This window comes from Phymastichus coffea, unplaced genomic scaffold (genome assembly GCF_024137745.1).
Source record: "Phymastichus coffea isolate CEN01 unplaced genomic scaffold, Cenicafe_Pcof_1.1 PCOF00058, whole genome shotgun sequence".
In the NCBI taxonomy this organism is placed as follows: domain Eukaryota; kingdom Metazoa; phylum Arthropoda; class Insecta; order Hymenoptera; family Eulophidae; genus Phymastichus; species Phymastichus coffea.
Genome location: NW_026706869.1, coordinates 116,411 through 134,032, shown reverse-complemented (window position 1 = coordinate 134,032; position 17,622 = coordinate 116,411). Strand labels below are relative to the sequence as shown.

Below are 17,622 nucleotides of genomic sequence, written 5' to 3'. Positions count from 1 at the left end.
TGCACCTACTCGCGGTCTCCACTTTTTTCATAAGCGACGTATAAAGCAATGCTTCGTCTTTCGTTTTCTCTCCTTCTTCTCTTGTCCGATTCCGACCTATATTTGCCAACTGCAAACGATGCGGAGATAGCGCCGACGACCTTCAGCGTTTTAGAAGTGGTAGTTTTTCACGCAATAATATCGAATAACGATAAAGTAATAAATAATGTTAATAATCGATAATAGTAATGACTTGAGCAGCTTTCGTCACAGAGATATGAAAGAAAGCAAATAATAAATAGATCTATGCCGGTAAAACAAAGCAAAGAGTGATGCCGCTGGTGACAATTATCAGATTCCAATCCGTCTCTTACGATTAGATGTCTCACGTAAAAGCGTACGGAAGCTGTTAATAGATAAATATCATTCCAAGTTGATGGTTTAATAACGAACGGACGGTGATGTTGGCATAGCAGAAACGAGCGAGCCCGCATAGGTCCGCGAGAAAGATGTGCAGCATCGACGCCGCAGCGAGAGCTCGTGTTGTCTCGATCGAGGACTATAAAAGGGTTTATACAGGGTCGGTGCCTTGAATAGCGAGCTCAGCGTCGCGATGACAACAGGCAAGGGAGAAGATTTGAATGAGCGACGACGAGCAGCTCCATCCGAGTGACGATTAACGACCGTTCGATCGAGCTATCTACCGAGCACGAGTACACGCAGGCCTGCGCACGCACACCTTGCACACCTTTCTGTACCGCGGCCATCTCTCTACCTGTATCCCCCCCCCCCTCTTCGGTCAAGTCCTTCCTCGAACGCGTATCGCGTAATTGGTCGCATCGTGTAAATAATGTACGCGCGAAGGATTAACGAAAGAAAAATGCTATTAAAAAGTGCATCGTTATGGATATTTAATAGCGCGAGAGGAGGTGTTTTCGTATATCTTGCCGCGTATACAATCTCAATCAAGCGTGCTGTGCTATTTAAGCGTACCCGAACGTGGGGTGGTGGCTTCCCGACAAAAAAATTGTAACGGTGTAATGTGGGCTGAGTGTGTCTGAGCTTTGACGATCGCACCTGGAAACAAATGGAATTCTAGCGCTGGCATTCCAGAAGCTAGATTGCCACGTTTCTCGTTGTGCGAGTCCTTGGTAGCAAAGGTGCTTTGGAAAACGGTCGCCGGTGGTTTTTCAATCGTTCTACGATTTGTTGATTCTGATGCGAGAACAGACTTTTAAGAGACGTTGAATTCGATTTAACTGTAACTAGCGCTTAAACAATGTTGAATATCGGAATATTTTACATTCCAAAGTTAGCGTTGTTGAGGCGACGGAGTGCGTAGGGTTAACTAGGTATTTTCAGAAATTTTCCAACGTTTGTCGACACGTTATATATCACGTTCATTTTTTACACGACGATTCTCCAATTCTGTCGTGACTGTTTGAGAAACATTCTCCTATACAAACGTTTCGAGTCCTCGAGCATTGTAAACTATTTGCCTGTTGATAAAGTCAAATGTTTAGCCAGGTTTTTCCCAAGAAAATCTAATTCCTATAGAAATCTCTCGCTTTCGCTTCATTTTCTGGCGAACGCTCCTCGAGCATCGCGAAGCTGCTATCTTGTTGCCGCAAAAATGGAGCGTTTTTCAAGCACGATCTTGCTATTGGGGATCTTATGGAAAGCGAAAAATCTCTACGCGTAATAAAGCTTCTCGCCTGCGTGAAATGTAGAGAAAAACAAAGTTAAGTAAAGTGAATAGAGTGTGTGAACGTACCGTTGATGGTTGGTGAGAATGGGGGAGGGTGCAGCTGGCGTTACCATCCAATGCCGCGCGCTCATATCAATCAATCGCTCGTTGTATTTTTCGAGGAGACAACCGCTACATATCATTTTTCTTATGGATATAATCATGCAAATTGTCTATTTTCTAATGGGAGATTCTTCGAAAGAATATATAAATGATATACAAATATATTTTGTTACGTGCACGTGATATTTTTCTCTCTTTCCGCGCGCGGCTAGATGCGGAAGGTGACGCCAGCGGGGCACGCATTAGCGAATCGAACCAGTCGGATGAAATGTCGACTCGACGTTTGCTCCTTATTGTATCATGCGATTAACTGAACTTCGATCCGGATCGTTGAATGATGTCGATGGCAGAGCAAATATGTAATAGAAAAACACGTACGGTCCTCATTATGAGCTTTCCTATATATCTACTACTATATATTTTCGCACGTTCATCACTTGACAAAAGTCAAGAAAATAATGAGAGAAACAAACGTAAACGTAGCCTCTTCGATCAAGCGTAAATAGATGTGTATGCATCGTACATCATCTTCTGTACCTCTCGTCGCATACATAACAATGTTTATGATGATACAATGTGAAAACTCTTTGAAAAATAATGACAAAAAAATACCTAATGTAAATGATACACACATAGTTTTTCTTCGAACAAGATAACAGAATAAAAGTCGTATTTTTGAATCAGCCACAGTGATGTAATGACGATAGATTATTTTCGACTATATTTATATTCTTCGAGGCAACATTTGCGCTTGCTCGGTAGCTTAAATCGCGAGATTTTTTCATTCAACTTCTATGATAAAAAAAGAAAAAAAAACGACGACGACGACGACGACGAGGTTTACATTTCTATGCTGATCGGCCTGTTTGCGCCTTATGCCTTTGTCTTTGTGTTTAACAAGGATAGTGAATCTACTCTACACTTTAGGGGAGACAACATAATAAAAGCTTGCGAATACGCGATTGATAATATTGTGCCATAACTATGGTTTTCTGCAGAGCAAAGTGCCGGTGGAGTCGAAGCGCGTCTGCCGTTTTCGAGTTATTTCTCTCCGCAAGCCCAAATTCTATTCGACGTTTCTTTTCAACTTCTCGTCGAGTCTCTTCTTCTTCGTACATATCATGCACAAAAGTGATGGCTTCTTTGGTGTAACTTCAGTTGAATAGTTTGTAGGCAAAAAGGTGCATCGGCGCGTCGATTCTACCGCGAAAGATATGTCAGATCAAAGACGGGAATGAAAGCAATTCTTAAATCGCTGATCTTTCTTCGTGACGTTGTAAGTTATTGACAATGAGTAGGTATATCGTAAAACAAATAAACTATGATGATTATTCATTATTACTGAGGAATCCTTATATTACACAATTATTATTCTTACTATTAGTGAAAAAGAGACAACCAAAAAAAGGCAAAAAAATGAATAAATCTTTCGTAAGAATAAATCTTTCGTAAATCTATGGATAGAGATTCGAAAGTTCTAGTTAAAAAGAATAATTTTTACTCTACTATTTAGCCTAATGTTCTAACGGTATTTTTCTCTCCTTAAGAGCCGTTGTTCTGACCTCTGTCTCTATCTCTGTCTCATTCCCTTTCTCCGCCGAATCACCCGCAACTATACGTTAAATATTCTTCTCTTCTCTCCGATGGGAAAACAAGAGCATTTCATCCCCCGATTAATTTTCACGTGCTTTCGCCGTAAACGAGTGAGTGTTTTGTAATAACGATCGCGCCGAGATTTTCGCAAGGATCAAAATCTCTGGGACGAGTCGTCGCGTAAAAGTGAGCGGACCGTATGAGCATTAAGATGTATTTATCCAAAAACAGTATCCATAAGAGATGCAGTCACGCGTGCACGTTGTATAATGGTTCACAAGTGACGATCGAGAGAATATTTAAGCAAAATATACAAAGAGTAATTAAAACACACACGCAAGTAAACAAAAAAATAAAATAAATAAAAAATTATGTAAAGCGACAAGCGGTACGATACATATGTAACAGTGACGGTTGTATTAATACAAAAAATACGCAGAGCAGACGAAACGATAAGGTTTGTTTATTTTACGACGGATATGTTTATATCATTCGTTTCCATTGTGCAATTTAATAACGACAGTTACGTTATGTAAATAAAATAATATTTAAATGATTTGTTCGCATCATTTTTTATTTCCTATCCACACATTCTTTTTCTTATTTTTTTCTCAAAATAGTATCTGTTATTGCCAATGAAACTACTAAAGATATAATTGTTCGACAATTATATCTTAGTAGCGAATGTGAATGAATGATATCATGTATTTGTACTTATAATGTATTTTACAGGATGATTTTTATACATGTGTACATACTAATAGAATCTCAAAGTTGAAATTAAAATAATTCAAATACTGTAATAAATAATAGTAAAAGATTGAAAAAAAAGCTCGATGCGCGCTAAATATCTCTACCCTGATTCTTTAATAAACACAAAAATCGTATGCGACAAGTAATTTCCAGTGGGGTTTCTGCTGTTGCCAACTTGAAATGACAAATATTTAACATAACCTGAAAATGATTAGGTAAATTTAAATACAACGTATTTTATTTTAATAATACATTTTAATAACATATTTTGATAAAAGTGTAAAAATATTCAAATTTTTAGCCAATAGTTACGACTAAAATATTGCTCAGATTAATTATAACATTAATAAAACATTTGTAAGCTGGAGTTAGCTAATTTCGTTACAACGTTATCACTCGAAATATTTTTCTCAGGACCCCTAGAAATTATTGCGTTATGTAAAATGATTATGATGTAATTTCTAGGGGACGAGGAAAAAAAATTTTTCCAATGGCAACGCTGTTTCGTTATTACTTTTAAAGTTACGTTGCATGAATTTGTAAAGTTGGGCTATTTTGAATTCTTATGTTGGCAGTAATTTATTGCGTAGGAGTTTCTTGTGTCTATTGGAGAATCAGACCTAGTAATTCTAAAGACGAATCGAAGTTTTTTTGACGTACTCACGATTATTATATGGGCGCTAATTTTTAAGATTCCTTCTACTTGGAGCTGACAAAATAGGATACTGAGTATCGCAGGTTACCATCACGTGGTCACTTAATGTATCAATATATTATATAATTAGTCGACCATGTGTGGCGATCAGAAAAATTTATGTATTCAAATATGTAACAATAGCGAGCTTCAAAAAGTAAAAGACAGAATCATATTATACAAACTTTAACTGAGCTGAAAGCGAGTATATAAGAACCGCCGCAATAGAAAAACGGAACTACTATTTATAAGATCATCTGTGCCTTTACTCTATAATTATAATCTTCTTTATATCGTACAAATAGGAAAATATTGTTATTCTATTCGAAATATAAGCTCTACATGAACTGATTATTGTTGTTCTTTTAATTTTTTTTCAATAAGATTACTAGAAGTAATTCAAGCTATTTCATTGAGTGTTTTTTTTTGTAAATTATAACTTAAACCACTATACCACAGTATTTCTTTAGTTAACTAAAAGGAATACAAGGAAAATTCCAACCAGGAACGTAAGTTAAAAAATTATTTCTTATTTTAGATTAATACAAGCAATTAACGCCAAAACTTATTCGTTTATGGCTTGACCGATTTAAGAGGAAGGTATTGTTTTATTACTGAAGGAAAATTCATGATCAAAACATTAATTAATTACGCGTCATATTCATATATCATTATTTGTTCGCGCCATAACAATGGTATACCTATATGTACATGGTATTATGTGTGTAGTTCGTAAAAGCAGAGACGGAGAATTTCTAAAAAGTTGGGACAATCCTGGTGTGAACGTGCTGTCACGCGTGAAGCATCCTCGGAAACGACGTTTCTTCTGGCGTTAGCTTTTCTGTAACGGTCGTCCACGTATAAAGAGGCAGTCGACACGCAGACAAATTGAAGAATTTGCAGGTAGTAGCAGACGATACGAGGGAGAATGCTCACGGTACGAGACTCAGGCTAGCTGAAACATCGCGTGATTCGAGACTTTTTCTTTACTATATCCGATATTATTTTCTTAAATACATAATAATCGGCGAAAAACAATGGCTTTATTGTTGCAGACGGTCGTGAAGAGTATCGCCAGGCGCTCGTTTTCCACTTCGAAATGGGTCGCTGCACAGCAAGTAGGTTTTTCTTTTTTGCTTCCGTGAAAAAGATTTTGGAGCGAACATAACCTCTATGTGAACTTCTCATTAAACACTTATTTACTACGATTTATTTGTTATTCCTAGTTCAATTATTCAATATTTGTTTGACGAACGTAAATGCCATACAGATTATTTTGTCATTGGAACGCTTGTCATTTGTTAATATTTGAACAAAGAACGCATTTTATTGAAGGACGAGGAAAGGTCAATAATTTTTCAAATTAAATTGCTTTTTTATGACATAAAACTACTTGATTTCTTTGTCTATTGTGCATCATTTTATTTTGTTCCATCAGATAAATTATTAGTTAAGTGCCAAGTGTCAGATGAAAATGAAGCTACACTGTAGATTGAGGTTCTGTTTTGTGCGACTCTTATCCTATTTACATTGTAATTGTGGGTAATCTAATTTTTGTCAGTTTAAAATTGTAATTCTAATCATTTGCTGTAATGAAATAGAAAAACTAAAAGTAATTTTTTATGTAATAATATTAATTGTAATAATATTTAATCTCTAGTTCTGACATTGGTGTGGATGAGGAAAACTTATCTATAGTAGTTTGAGATGAACGTTAATTGAATAAAGTGAATTTAAATTTTCAGATGACAGTACGAGATGCATTAAATTCTGCTATGGACGAAGAAATGGAAAGAGATGAAAGAGTTCTTATATTGGGTGAAGAAGTTGCCCAATATGATGGAGCATATAAAGTCTCCAGAGGTCTTTACAAAAAGTATGGTGAGAAACGAGTGATTGACACTCCTATTACAGAAGCAGGTTTTTGTGGTATGGCTGTTGGAGCAGCATTTGTAAGTAAAATATTTTGATACTGAACTATGCTGTATTTTATTAAATATCAAATATTATTTTTTCTTACAGGCTGGTCTCAGACCTATTTGTGAATTCATGACCTTCAACTTTGCTATGCAAGCAATTGATCACATTATTAATTCAGCTGCAAAAACCTTCTACATGTCTGCTGGAAAAATAAATGTGCCCATAGTTTTCCGGGGTCCTAATGGAGCTGCTGCTGGTGTAGGAGCTCAGCATTCACAGTGCTTTGGTGCTTGGTATGCCCACTGCCCAGGTTTGAAGGTACTAATTATTTAATGTAAAATAATTTCATAAATTAAATTATATGCCGATTTCATATTTACAAAATATTTTAGGTCATATCGCCGTATAATAGCGAGGACTGTAAAGGTTTACTCAAGGCTGCCATTCGAGATCCCGATCCAGTAGTATTCTTAGAAAACGAGCTGCTCTATGGTGTTCAGTATCCTATGTCCGATGAAGCTCTGTCCAAAGAATTTGTCTTACCAATTGGAAAGGCTAAAATCGAACGTGCAGGCAAACACGTGACCTTGATAGCACATTCCAAAGCAGTCGAACTAGCCCTGGAAGCTGCTAATCATTTGGCTGGACAAAGTATCGAGGCTGAAGTCATAAATCTTCGATCTTTAAGGCCTTTAGATATCGCGACCATTGTACAGTCTATTGCGAAAACCAATCATTGTGTTACCGTTGAACAAGGCTGGCCTCAGCATGGCATTGGAGCTGAAATCTCGGCGAGAATCATGGAAAGTAAGTTGATTCAATATTCAATTTTCGTTTATTTTACTACAGAAAGATATTAATTGATCAACAAACTTTCAGGTGAAGCTTTTTATCATCTTGACGCACCAGTGATCCGTGTAACTGGGGTTGACTGTCCAATGCCATATGCAAAAGGTTTGGAAGCAAAAGCATTGCCTGTAGCATCAGACATAGTTGAAGTGGTCAACAAGATTCTGAAAATCTCAAAGTAGACACAGCGTGACGCAAGCATAGGAGCAATTACTGTTGAATCAATTTTTTAAAACTTCACTAGTTCCCTGGTCCACTCCTTCACACTCCCTTAGGTCAGTTTCAATTGTCTTCTCCTTTCTCTTACCCCACGCTGCTTTTCGTGACTGAAAAGCTTGTACAAATTTGTATTCAACAAGGAGTAATCGAAAATGCTTAGAATGTTAATAACTAGGAAATTTAATAATTTACGAAACGAATAATGCGAAGCAAATGTGAACTAGTACCTATGATAATCGGTGCTGCAATATGAAACTTGTTTTCTTCGAGATTAGCGGCGAAGCAATTATAATTTACTTTTTGAAAGTTTACGCGTGATCCCACAACCTCGTCTTACGATTCGAATGTTTTATTAAGAAAATAATTTATATTCAACCTTATACACTGAATTTTCAAAAGTTAATGATTTGGTTATTTTATTTATTTAAAGGTATACCAAATAATTTTTTAATTTTGTTTTAAAAAAATATTTTAATGCAATGAGAATAGTTGAAACTGTGAGCAATCAGGAATCTAAAAAAACTTTATTACAAATTATTTTTAGTACCTTACCATGTTAGAGATTATAAAAAATATTGACCTTCATTCGCAGAGGAAAAGGTTTTATTATAATGTCGATGATCAGCTATGTAAATTTGAAAAAAGAAAAGAATCGGCACACGTGCTCACAATAGAACTTGTGCGCCGCATTTGTTTATTAATTATTTATTACATAAAAATAAAACAAATTGTAATATATGCATCTCGAAGTTTTTTAATTTGATTATTCAATAAATTCTATATTCTGTATGCTTTGCTTCTCCAAATCAAGTTTCTCTGGATTTAATTGTCATGTGTGATACATGCGCAATAAACAACACGTTACCACCTTCATGAAACGTTCGAACGCATCTCTCACTTCGGCTTCCCTGTTAAGTAAAATTTATCAGAATACTTCTATTAAATAGTCAGCTAGTTCATTTCATATATTCATCTCATTACCTTAGTACGTCCATATCGAGTGCACATTGTGTAAATGCCCCGAGAAAATTACGAAGGTCCGTGTGTGACCAATTGACTTGTTTCCATGGCTCAATACATCGTTCTACTAGCTCTAAGAAGAAAAATCTTAATTCCCGCGTACGATGTAGATTGCAAGCTATGCCTATTATAGCTCTTGAATACGTTCTGAAGTTTGCATCTACTTCTTGATATACTCTTTCTAATAGCAAAGGTTTCAATTTAATACATACTAAGCTGAAATAAAATATTATCCATGAAAATTGACAAGTTCTTTTTTCCAAATATTAGACTACTTACTGTTTATGGTGCTTTTCATTTTCTAAGAGTATTCTACATTCTGGCAATTCTAACAAAAATTCTCTATCAAGATCTGTATCAAAATATTCAGAACCAGTATATCGGTAAGTCCAATTACTCATCATACTAATGGCACAATGAAGAAGATCAGGGAAAGTTAAATATTGGAGCTTTCGTTTAGTCATTTCAAATCTTAGACACATAATGAACACGACCGCTGCATATCTCCTGGTAAATTTCAAGATAATTTGCTTTTCAAAATAAAATTTGCCTAAAGGTTTTGATTTGTGTATGACCTACTTAGCTAATTCTTCAGGAAGTAAAAAATGCTGTTTTATATTCATAACTAGGGAACCAGACAAATCCTCAACAACTTTAAATATTCTTTTAAAATTGTCAAATTGTCTACGGCAACTCCTTAAACTGACTCCAGTCTTTTCAGATACTTCTTCCAGCTCCTTTCTATTCTTTGAGACAAGCTTTTTACCAAGCAGTTCTCTAGCTACACTATCGTTAAATTCATAGTACCTACAATAATGCGAATGTTAATAAATGTACTGAAAATATTTAAGCTAGACTAGTCTTACATTTCAATCAACATTTGACTAGTTTGTGGCTCTATCTGAAAGGCCAGCTGTTCACACGCAAGTTTCGTTGGAGTGTGCAGTAGCTTCTCAAGAAGAGAATAAGTACGATAATGGTCCAGAACATCTGAAGCAAGGAGTTCGACTGGCGTATTCGTTTGTTGACATACTCCTCTCTGTTGTAGAAGACTAACTGCGTCACTGGCTGTAATGGCAACCATACAATTACAGAGCCAGCAAGGAAACAGATAAGTGCGTAATCAAAATCGACTGACTTATTATAGAAAGAAGATTTCGATTGTAGTTGAAAAACTTACACGAAATTCCATCGACCCAAAGTTGATAAATTTCCGGATCAACCAAAGTGTAATTGCTTATGAACACATCAACCTCTGACAGCATTATTGAGGTTATGTTTACGAGATGTCAGTCGTTCATTGGTGAATAACCAGTTGAGAAACGCAATCGCACTTGAAAGCATCCATGGTACGAAAGTGTAAAAGGAAAAGTTACGTACTCAAGGATGCATATCTGAAGAGAGTTGGGAATGGTAACTAAATGCGGAACTATTTTTAACGAGCAACGGTGCTCCCGAATCGAGAATCGAGAGTAGTAAAAATGCTTACACTTACGCAGTAGCATACACGCACTACGACGACGACTGCGTTGTAAGCGATCCGCGTCTGCGCTTTAACAAGCAGCGCACTGCGAAACGAATAAAAATCGAAAGAGGCCACGGAGTGTCTGTTTACACACACGGTCTTTGCTGTATTTAGTTGTTTTTGCCTCGCGACTACGATTCATGAAAATGAAATGGAGGCTCGATTGGGCGTGCGCACTTGCCACGGATTGCCTCGTACGTACCGAGAAAACGGATCGTCGCGAGCGATTCTTTCTTTTAATTCGACATCCCGAATTGTCTCGCGGCGCACCTCGCGCGCAGTTGTTTGTTCGAACTTGCGGTGTAATCGCGAGCTTATTATCGCTTCTTCTCGGCTAAATGCTTTGTTTACACGGTCTTCAAGTTTGCGCGCGCGCGCGCGGGGCAATCTCGTTCTTAATTAAAGCAATCGGCTGCCGATGGACTTTGGACTTTGGAGGGTAGAGTAACTCGTGTGTGCGCTTCTGCGGAATGTCGGATTTAATTAGCAAGTACACATACGTACGTACATACATACATACATGCATACATACATGTATATGCGCGCATGAAGCGTATACGTTTAAGTACGCAAAGCTCATTACACGCGCGATCGCCTAATTGAGGCTGTGTATACAAATACAAGCTTAATTAATTAACAACAGCAGCTCGCTCCGGGCATTCGCAAGCTCGAGAGCGCTCTACGCTTTACGTGGCTTTCTTATCATTATCATTGTAGAGTCACTATGACGTACCCGAAATTTGTTCCCGCGGTCGTACGACCGCACCACCACCAGGAGTGCGAGGCGATCGCGAAACGCCGAACAAATGATTAATAGACGCTTACAAATTGAAACTATTCGGCAAAAGGAACGACGTCCCGATTTCAACGCGCTAACGGTCACGTCCGCAACGCGCGCAAGCTTACGTGCTAATTGTCACCGCATCAATTTTTCAACGTACACACAGAGGCTTCATAAAAAAAGTTATGCGCTACAATCGAGGAGGCAATAAATAAAAATTAGTTAGTCAATCGGACGCGCAGCGGACAAGGCTTGCGCAAGACACTGTCTCGCTTCGAATAAACGGGGAACCGCTGGTCGACCGTCGCGTCGCACGAAACGTTTCGCGCAGTGCGTTGCGTTCGAATCGAAGCAATTGGCGCGTCTGCGTCGCAAAGAGTTCCGAGGGCAAATACTGCTTTGTTGCCGGCGAAGAAACAAAGAGGCGACGGAAAGCGCGGAGCAAGACAGGCGCGAAATCCGCTGATCGGGGGGGAGCTGCCGCTCTCTCCCGGTCGCGAGTGGCTGCGTTTCGATTCATCGCTCGGCAGCTTGTCCTCCGCACATTTCTCAAAAGGACCGTGCAAAGAGCAAACAATTTCGTTGCGCGAGCCATTCTCTCGCCACTGCCGGCGCCCCCCACCCCCTCCCCGCCCCTATTCGCCCGTGCGCGCTCGCTCCGGACGGAGAATTGCCCCAGTTTTCTCCGTAAAATTCCTGCGTCGTCGTGCTCTCTTTCCCTTCTGCCTGCAAAGAATGCGAAATTCGTCGTCGCGCTGCGCCGCACAAAGGCAAATCTCGCTGCTTAAATTACTTTGTCGTCGGCGACTCGTCGTTGTCTTATGTCTTTCTGGCTTTTTGCGCGAGCGTTGAGCTTCTCCCTCTTCGTTCGCCGGGAACATTCCCGCTGCTCCGCGAGCGCTCAGTCGAACGGCGAAAGCGCTCACATGCAGCCGCAAGCCTCGACGACCATGTTGGGCAGGGTCTTTTGCGTGATGGTGTTGTTCGAGTCGACGTAGAGCAGCTGAATGGGCGACAGTTGCGTGGGCGAGCAGCACGGCACGATCTCGTTGCGCCGGTGCAGCGCCTTGCCGCGCGCCAGCAGCCTCTGCAACACAACAACGCCGAGCATTGTTCGTCAGTTTTTCCATGGTCGGGCGCGAATCTGCGAGCGACGCGTTTAACGTCGGGGAAGACTCTCTCTCTCTCTCTCTCTCGCGCGCGCGTCAACGTCGCCGGCAGCTCATCTCATTAATCAAAACGGATACGTGACATGCGCAGCTTCTCCGAATATCAAGCCGTAGCACGCGCGCGAGCACTGACGAGATGTGCATCGAGGTGCGCGTACGTCGTTAGTAGCGGCGTTTTTGCCGTTCTGGCGCTGCCCTTGGCGCTGGCCGAGCTTTTTATTTCGACCGATGCTTGCGTGCGTCTCTTACGAGTGCGCGCGCGGTCATCGATTTGTTTCGCGAGCTCCGGCGACGCTACGTTAGAGGCCGAAATTCCCGCGAGCAACGCAACTATGAGACGTTGATTGGCGGCGTGCTTTCTCTCCTCGCTCGGCCGAAACGATCGCATATTCACCCTGATGACGTCGTTGTGATGCGAGCCGCTCATGGTGAGCGAGACTGCGGTGGAGCAGGAGCCGCGGCAGAAGTAGGCGTGATAACCGCTGGGATGGAGGATCCAGTCGCTCCAGCCGATGTCCTCGAAGCTGATGTACAGCTCGTCGCGACAGCACTCCTTCATGTCCGCCTGGCAGTTAGAGTTTCGCTTGGGACGGTATCGCTGCGGCAGCGGCGTCGTCTGTATTACCAGGAACGGCTTGAGCGTCGACTCCGTTGATACTGGCGCCGTGTTGCGCTCGATCGTGCAGGTACTGCACGCCACCTGAATCGAATGGTTCAGTCGCTGCTTCTCCACCCATTTGCGCACGGCGAAACTTACGTCCGTCTTCACCCAACCCTCTGCGAATCAAAGTGGCACTTTGGAAATCGGATCGAACGTAGCCTCGATTTCATTCAACGAGTTTCGTTAATTAGGGAAACATCAATCGGGAGGGCAATTTTCGTACATACTCAACATTCATTTTCTAATCCATCGAATTTGCATAAAGAAAAATATCTTCGGCCTCGTACATCAGCAGCTCATTGCGATAAAGTGAAACGGAGGAAAAACTTCTTCTTCCAGATTATTGCCCTCGTACAACTTGCTACTTGCAACTTGCTAATTTTAGGATGTGCGCTCGCGATGTACGAATACTACACGATATTCGGCGATAAGAATTTGCTGGATTCGCAGTGCACTAATTTTGAAAATCAGTTTCGTAGACGTATTCGTAGGCAAATATATAGTTGTGAAAACAGATGCGCCAAATTAGTACCACGAGAATTGCGCGTATCTAATTTATTGCAATCGGATTAGAAAGTGATATAAGTAATTTCTAATCAATTCGATTTTCCATATTTGACGGGTAAATTCGGTTGTAACGTCCTTATCGTCAATAGACGTTGTGACAAGAGCACATATGCTAGATGGTATCACGTGGCAAACGTCGACTGGATGGAAATTCAAGCATCAGAGTAATTAGGAAGACAAGTTAATTAACTGTTGATTGTAGCAGTGCAGCCGCGGTTATCTACCGTGAACATATGCTACAGACAGAAACTTTGTTTGAAATTGACAATCTAATGGTAGCATTGATACACTTTTCTTTACAAAGAGAGTTTTATATCTTAACATACTGGATAGATAGAGAGAGAGAGGGAGAGAGAGAGAGAGATAGACACATAGAAAGAGAGGGGGAGAGAGAGAGAGAGAGAGAGAGAGAGATAGACACATAGAAAGAGAGGGGGAGAGAGAGAGAGAGAGAGAGAGAGCGAGAGAGAGAGAAAGAGAGGAGAGAAAGAAACAGAGTTTACACTTTTCCTAGCAATTTTTTTAGACAATGAATTACTCGATAAACAAGTTGCTTTCGCATTCAACGGCAAATTTATTGAGTTTCTTAATTGAATCACGTTCTATCAATTTTTTTTTATTTTGATGATAAATTTAATAAAATAGAATATCCAATGAAATTTTTCCGAGAAGTCAAATTTTCTTTTTCTAAAAAATTATCATCTGCAAAATGGAAGGTTAAAATAGAGAGTATAGCAAACGTACCTCCGATGGTCGTTTCGAAAATTGCCATAATAGTGTTTTTCTCGAAGCTACCCCGTTGATCCCAGTGATCAAGCTCCGAAAGTACGAAGGTCTGATTAAAGCTGTCGTTCTTGTCCTCTTCCTTGTAGAACCAGAGTTCGGCGGAAGTAACGCTGACAAATTGCATCTCATTGGGCAGGAAGAAGGTGAAACACGCCGCGGGGTTGAAACCCGTTATGTGATTTGAGCTTTGACGACATTTTTTCGAGTAGGGTATGCCTGCAATTAATCAAATAGTTTCATGACTAATTCTATTTGCATAGTTTTGAAAATAAAGTGACAAAAAATAATATTTTTCTGATTACGGACACTCGGCAAATTGGAGTTGTCAAAATATGCTGTTTCGTAAGTTTTTGATAGGCAGGGTATGAATAATTTGTTTAGATATTTCATTAAATATTTCTATGTCGTATTAGTCATGGAAAATATTACGCAATATTTGCTAAATAAGACCGACTATGAATTTGCAACTTTTACCCTTTCGCGATAAGACAGATTCGTTAAATTTGTTTGAAGATTAACTATTCTACAACTACAAAACTGTCGCAATGTTAATTAAGTCGATTTGAAAATCATGCTCGGGTTATTTCAAAATAGACTGATTTTTGTTACAGTATAAAAGACGAAAAACGTGATTTGATAATCGTTATCGAAGTAGTTACATTAGTATTCATTCGGCAACCTTCAATCTTTTTGCTCTGAGATAAGTCGTTTGAGCACTCATTTTTATCTTAGAAGAAAAGCAATTACGATAAAAAAAAAATCACAAATATTCCAATAAAAAAGGAGTAGTAAACAGTGGTCAAACGATACTGGTTTTGAAATAACGAATACGTCCCCATTGAGCACTCTAGACAAAGACTAAGCAACCAGAAATTAATTAGAAGCTTCGTTATCATTCGTAACTTGCATTCAACTAAGCAATATTGTAAATAATAAGAGCGTTGAAAAAGTAGCGATGCTCTGGCCTAAGTTACAGCGATCATTTTATTCATGAATAGCAATCTGACATTGACGCTTCGATGGCCGTCGTTCGAGGAAATAGTCGAAGAAAATATATTGTGAATCTTGAAAAAACAAATGATACGTTTAATTAATTAGACAAACCGAGCGAATCTTTTTTTTTTTTTACGCGAGGTACGTGTCGAAATGGCGAGTTTTGCGAGACAGAGAGAGGGTGAGATCACGGATGTTTATTTACTCATGCGCAAGGCGGAACTCGATGCCACACACGCCGCGACAGATAACCGCGGCCTTATACGCCGCGAGCGTCAGACTCGCGAGGATTTCTTCGTTTGCGCGCGACGTCTGTAGAGACGAGTGTGTGATTGTCGCCGAGCAGACGGAAGTGCACTCGGAGAGTCATTAAAAGCTCGCATTAATTTTGGGGGTATCAAAGGAAGAGCGATATTCCGGGCGAGGTGGGGGTGGGGGTCGGGGGGTGGGGGGGTGGGGAGCGATCGCGTTCACTTCGTTACGCCGAAATTCGAGCGAGGCTCTCGCGGCAGAAGTGCGCTCGCTCCCTCGCTCGCGGTATTAGTTTGAAACTCGAGGCCGCGCCGCACGCAACGCGATATCACTGCCGCGACGCGGCAAGGCGCTCTTTTCGCATCGCGGCTACATTGGCGAACTTGTCGATCGAGTTTGGAGCCGGGAATTAATGAGCGTCGCGCCTGCGTCGACGGCCAGCCGACGACGGGGAGAGCTCGATAAGCGGTTACGGCAATAACGAGGAATGCCGTCCACGCCGAATTGTTTTAACGTCGTGTCAGTGGACTTTGGCCACGATTGTGATGGTCGTCCTTCCCCCTTCCTCGGCGAGCGACATTATACGCCGATAAGATACAAGCGCATACTTATGGCTCTCGTAATGGGTGAAAAAAAGAGAAGAACTTTGCGGATGCGTACTTGGTGTTACTCAATTTGAACTCGGCGCGATAGGCTAAGACTGCGCTGACGTTATTTACTTGTAACCATAGAGAGACGAGGGAACTCGAAAAATATATATATATATATATATATATCACGAGTGAAAATTAGAAATCCCGGGGTCAAGAGTTCGATTCTGCGCAGCGGGCTTCGCGGAATAATCACGTTTGATTTATTAACCTACTGGTGTATCTCGGCCGCGCTTATTGCTCGGATTCCGCGCTCATTCCGCTTAGCCGCCATTTTTTCAGCCTCGCATTTCCCATAAAGCAATGAGTTGCGAGTCGACTCAAAAGTATCGCTGGCCGCGTAAGCACTCGCAAGCCGCGTGATCGTTGTACTGCACTCAAGGTTCCAACGGCGAGAGCTAATCCGTCGCGAGAAAGAAAAGGAAAAAGGAAAAAGGAAAAAGGAAAAAGTAAAAAGGAAAAAGAAAAAAGAAAGCCGAGGAAGCGGACGATCGTGATCGGTAAGTTCCACGACATTCAATAACTGGTTGGCCGATACTTGTTTACCACGCTCGGATATCGCCCAGCGCAGCAAAAACTCATCAAGCGAATAATAAATAACACAAGAGAGCGTATTGTAATAATTTTCCTCGCGCTGGATCGAGAACAAGAGGACAAAAGGCAACGTACTCTCATCGGGAAAGACGACGATCTGGTTGGTTTTGCCGTAAAAGCTCTCGGCAGGTATCTGAGGCTCGAGCGGCTCCCCGGGCTTCAGCTCGAGCACATGCCCGTTGACCAGCGGCTTGGGCAGCGTCGAGATCGACAGCGACACCTCCGGCGGCTTCTCCAGCCGGAGCTTCCTCAGGATCTGCTGCTTGACGTACTCGACCCGCAGCTCCGTGAGGATGGGGTCCTGGTCGAGCTCGGCCTGCACTCGGTTCTGGGCGCAGCCGCGGCACTCGTCGTCCGGCGCGGCCGGCGTGGCCGTCGACGAGGACGGGTCCGCCGCCGAGTACAGGCTCAGCCACATGCTCTTGAAGGGATTGGTGACGCTCGTCCAGGACGCACTTGTAGCCGCTACCAGCAGCAGCGTCAGCACCAGCTCCTTCATCCTGCTCCCGCTGCTGTCGCGCCGCTCGCTGTCGAGTACTGCCGGCCGGCTCGGCGCTCTGCTGTCCAAGCGGGCACTAGGAGGCTGCGTAACCTTCGGCCTCTAAATCCTCTGGCTCTTGCTGGATCATCCTCGCTCGACTTTCGCTCTCGGCCGACTGACTCTCCTCTCTGCCCTCGGTCGTCGCTCGGGCAGCGCGCGCGCGAGACAACGAGCGATGCCGGAGTGACGGACAGAGACGGACAGAGACGGACGAACCAGCAACGAGCGACCTTTGCACCGCCGATAGTGCCTCTCTCTCTCTCTCT

At 41.4% G+C, this 17,622-nt stretch overlaps 3 protein-coding genes across 4 annotated transcripts; 1 reads left to right on the top strand and 2 right to left on the bottom strand.

Moving 5' to 3' along the window:
* Window positions 1-5,558: 5,558 nt before the first annotated feature.
* LOC131666388 (pyruvate dehydrogenase E1 component subunit beta, mitochondrial) lies at window positions 5,559-7,780 on the top strand. Its single transcript, XM_058939025.1, has 6 exons — window positions 5,559-5,766; window positions 5,885-5,947; window positions 6,575-6,781; window positions 6,852-7,067; window positions 7,142-7,556; window positions 7,629-7,780. Exons 1-6 carry the CDS (start codon window positions 5,758-5,760, stop codon window positions 7,778-7,780), a joined length of 1,062 nt encoding a protein of 353 aa, XP_058795008.1. The 5' UTR covers window positions 5,559-5,757.
* Window positions 7,781-8,587: 807 nt separating this feature from the next.
* On the bottom strand, window positions 8,588-10,483 carry LOC131666387 (acidic fibroblast growth factor intracellular-binding protein). The gene is made up of 7 exons (XM_058939024.1): window positions 10,333-10,483; window positions 10,018-10,231; window positions 9,704-9,905; window positions 9,417-9,644; window positions 9,117-9,344; window positions 8,799-9,053; window positions 8,588-8,725 (listed from the first exon to the last, which is right to left on the bottom strand). Exons 2-7 carry the CDS (start codon window positions 10,100-10,102, stop codon window positions 8,647-8,649), a joined length of 1,077 nt encoding a protein of 358 aa, XP_058795007.1. The 5' UTR covers window positions 10,103-10,231; window positions 10,333-10,483; the 3' UTR covers window positions 8,588-8,646.
* Window positions 10,484-10,667: 184 nt separating this feature from the next.
* LOC131666386 (growth/differentiation factor 8) lies at window positions 10,668-17,532 on the bottom strand. Of its 2 annotated transcripts, XM_058939021.1 has the most exons (4): window positions 16,891-17,519; window positions 14,285-14,542; window positions 12,707-13,089; window positions 11,929-12,230 (listed from the first exon to the last, which is right to left on the bottom strand). In XM_058939021.1, the coding sequence occupies exons 1-4, from the start codon at window positions 17,312-17,314 to the stop codon at window positions 12,066-12,068; spliced, it is 1,230 nt and encodes a 409-aa protein (XP_058795004.1). In that variant the 5' UTR covers window positions 17,315-17,519; the 3' UTR covers window positions 11,929-12,065. The 2 variants fall into 2 exon arrangements, with proteins under 2 accessions (XP_058795005.1, XP_058795004.1); XM_058939022.1 differs by lacking the exon at window positions 12,707-13,089 and having other exon boundaries at window positions 10,668-12,230; window positions 16,891-17,532.
* Window positions 17,533-17,622: the final 90 nt, after the last annotated feature.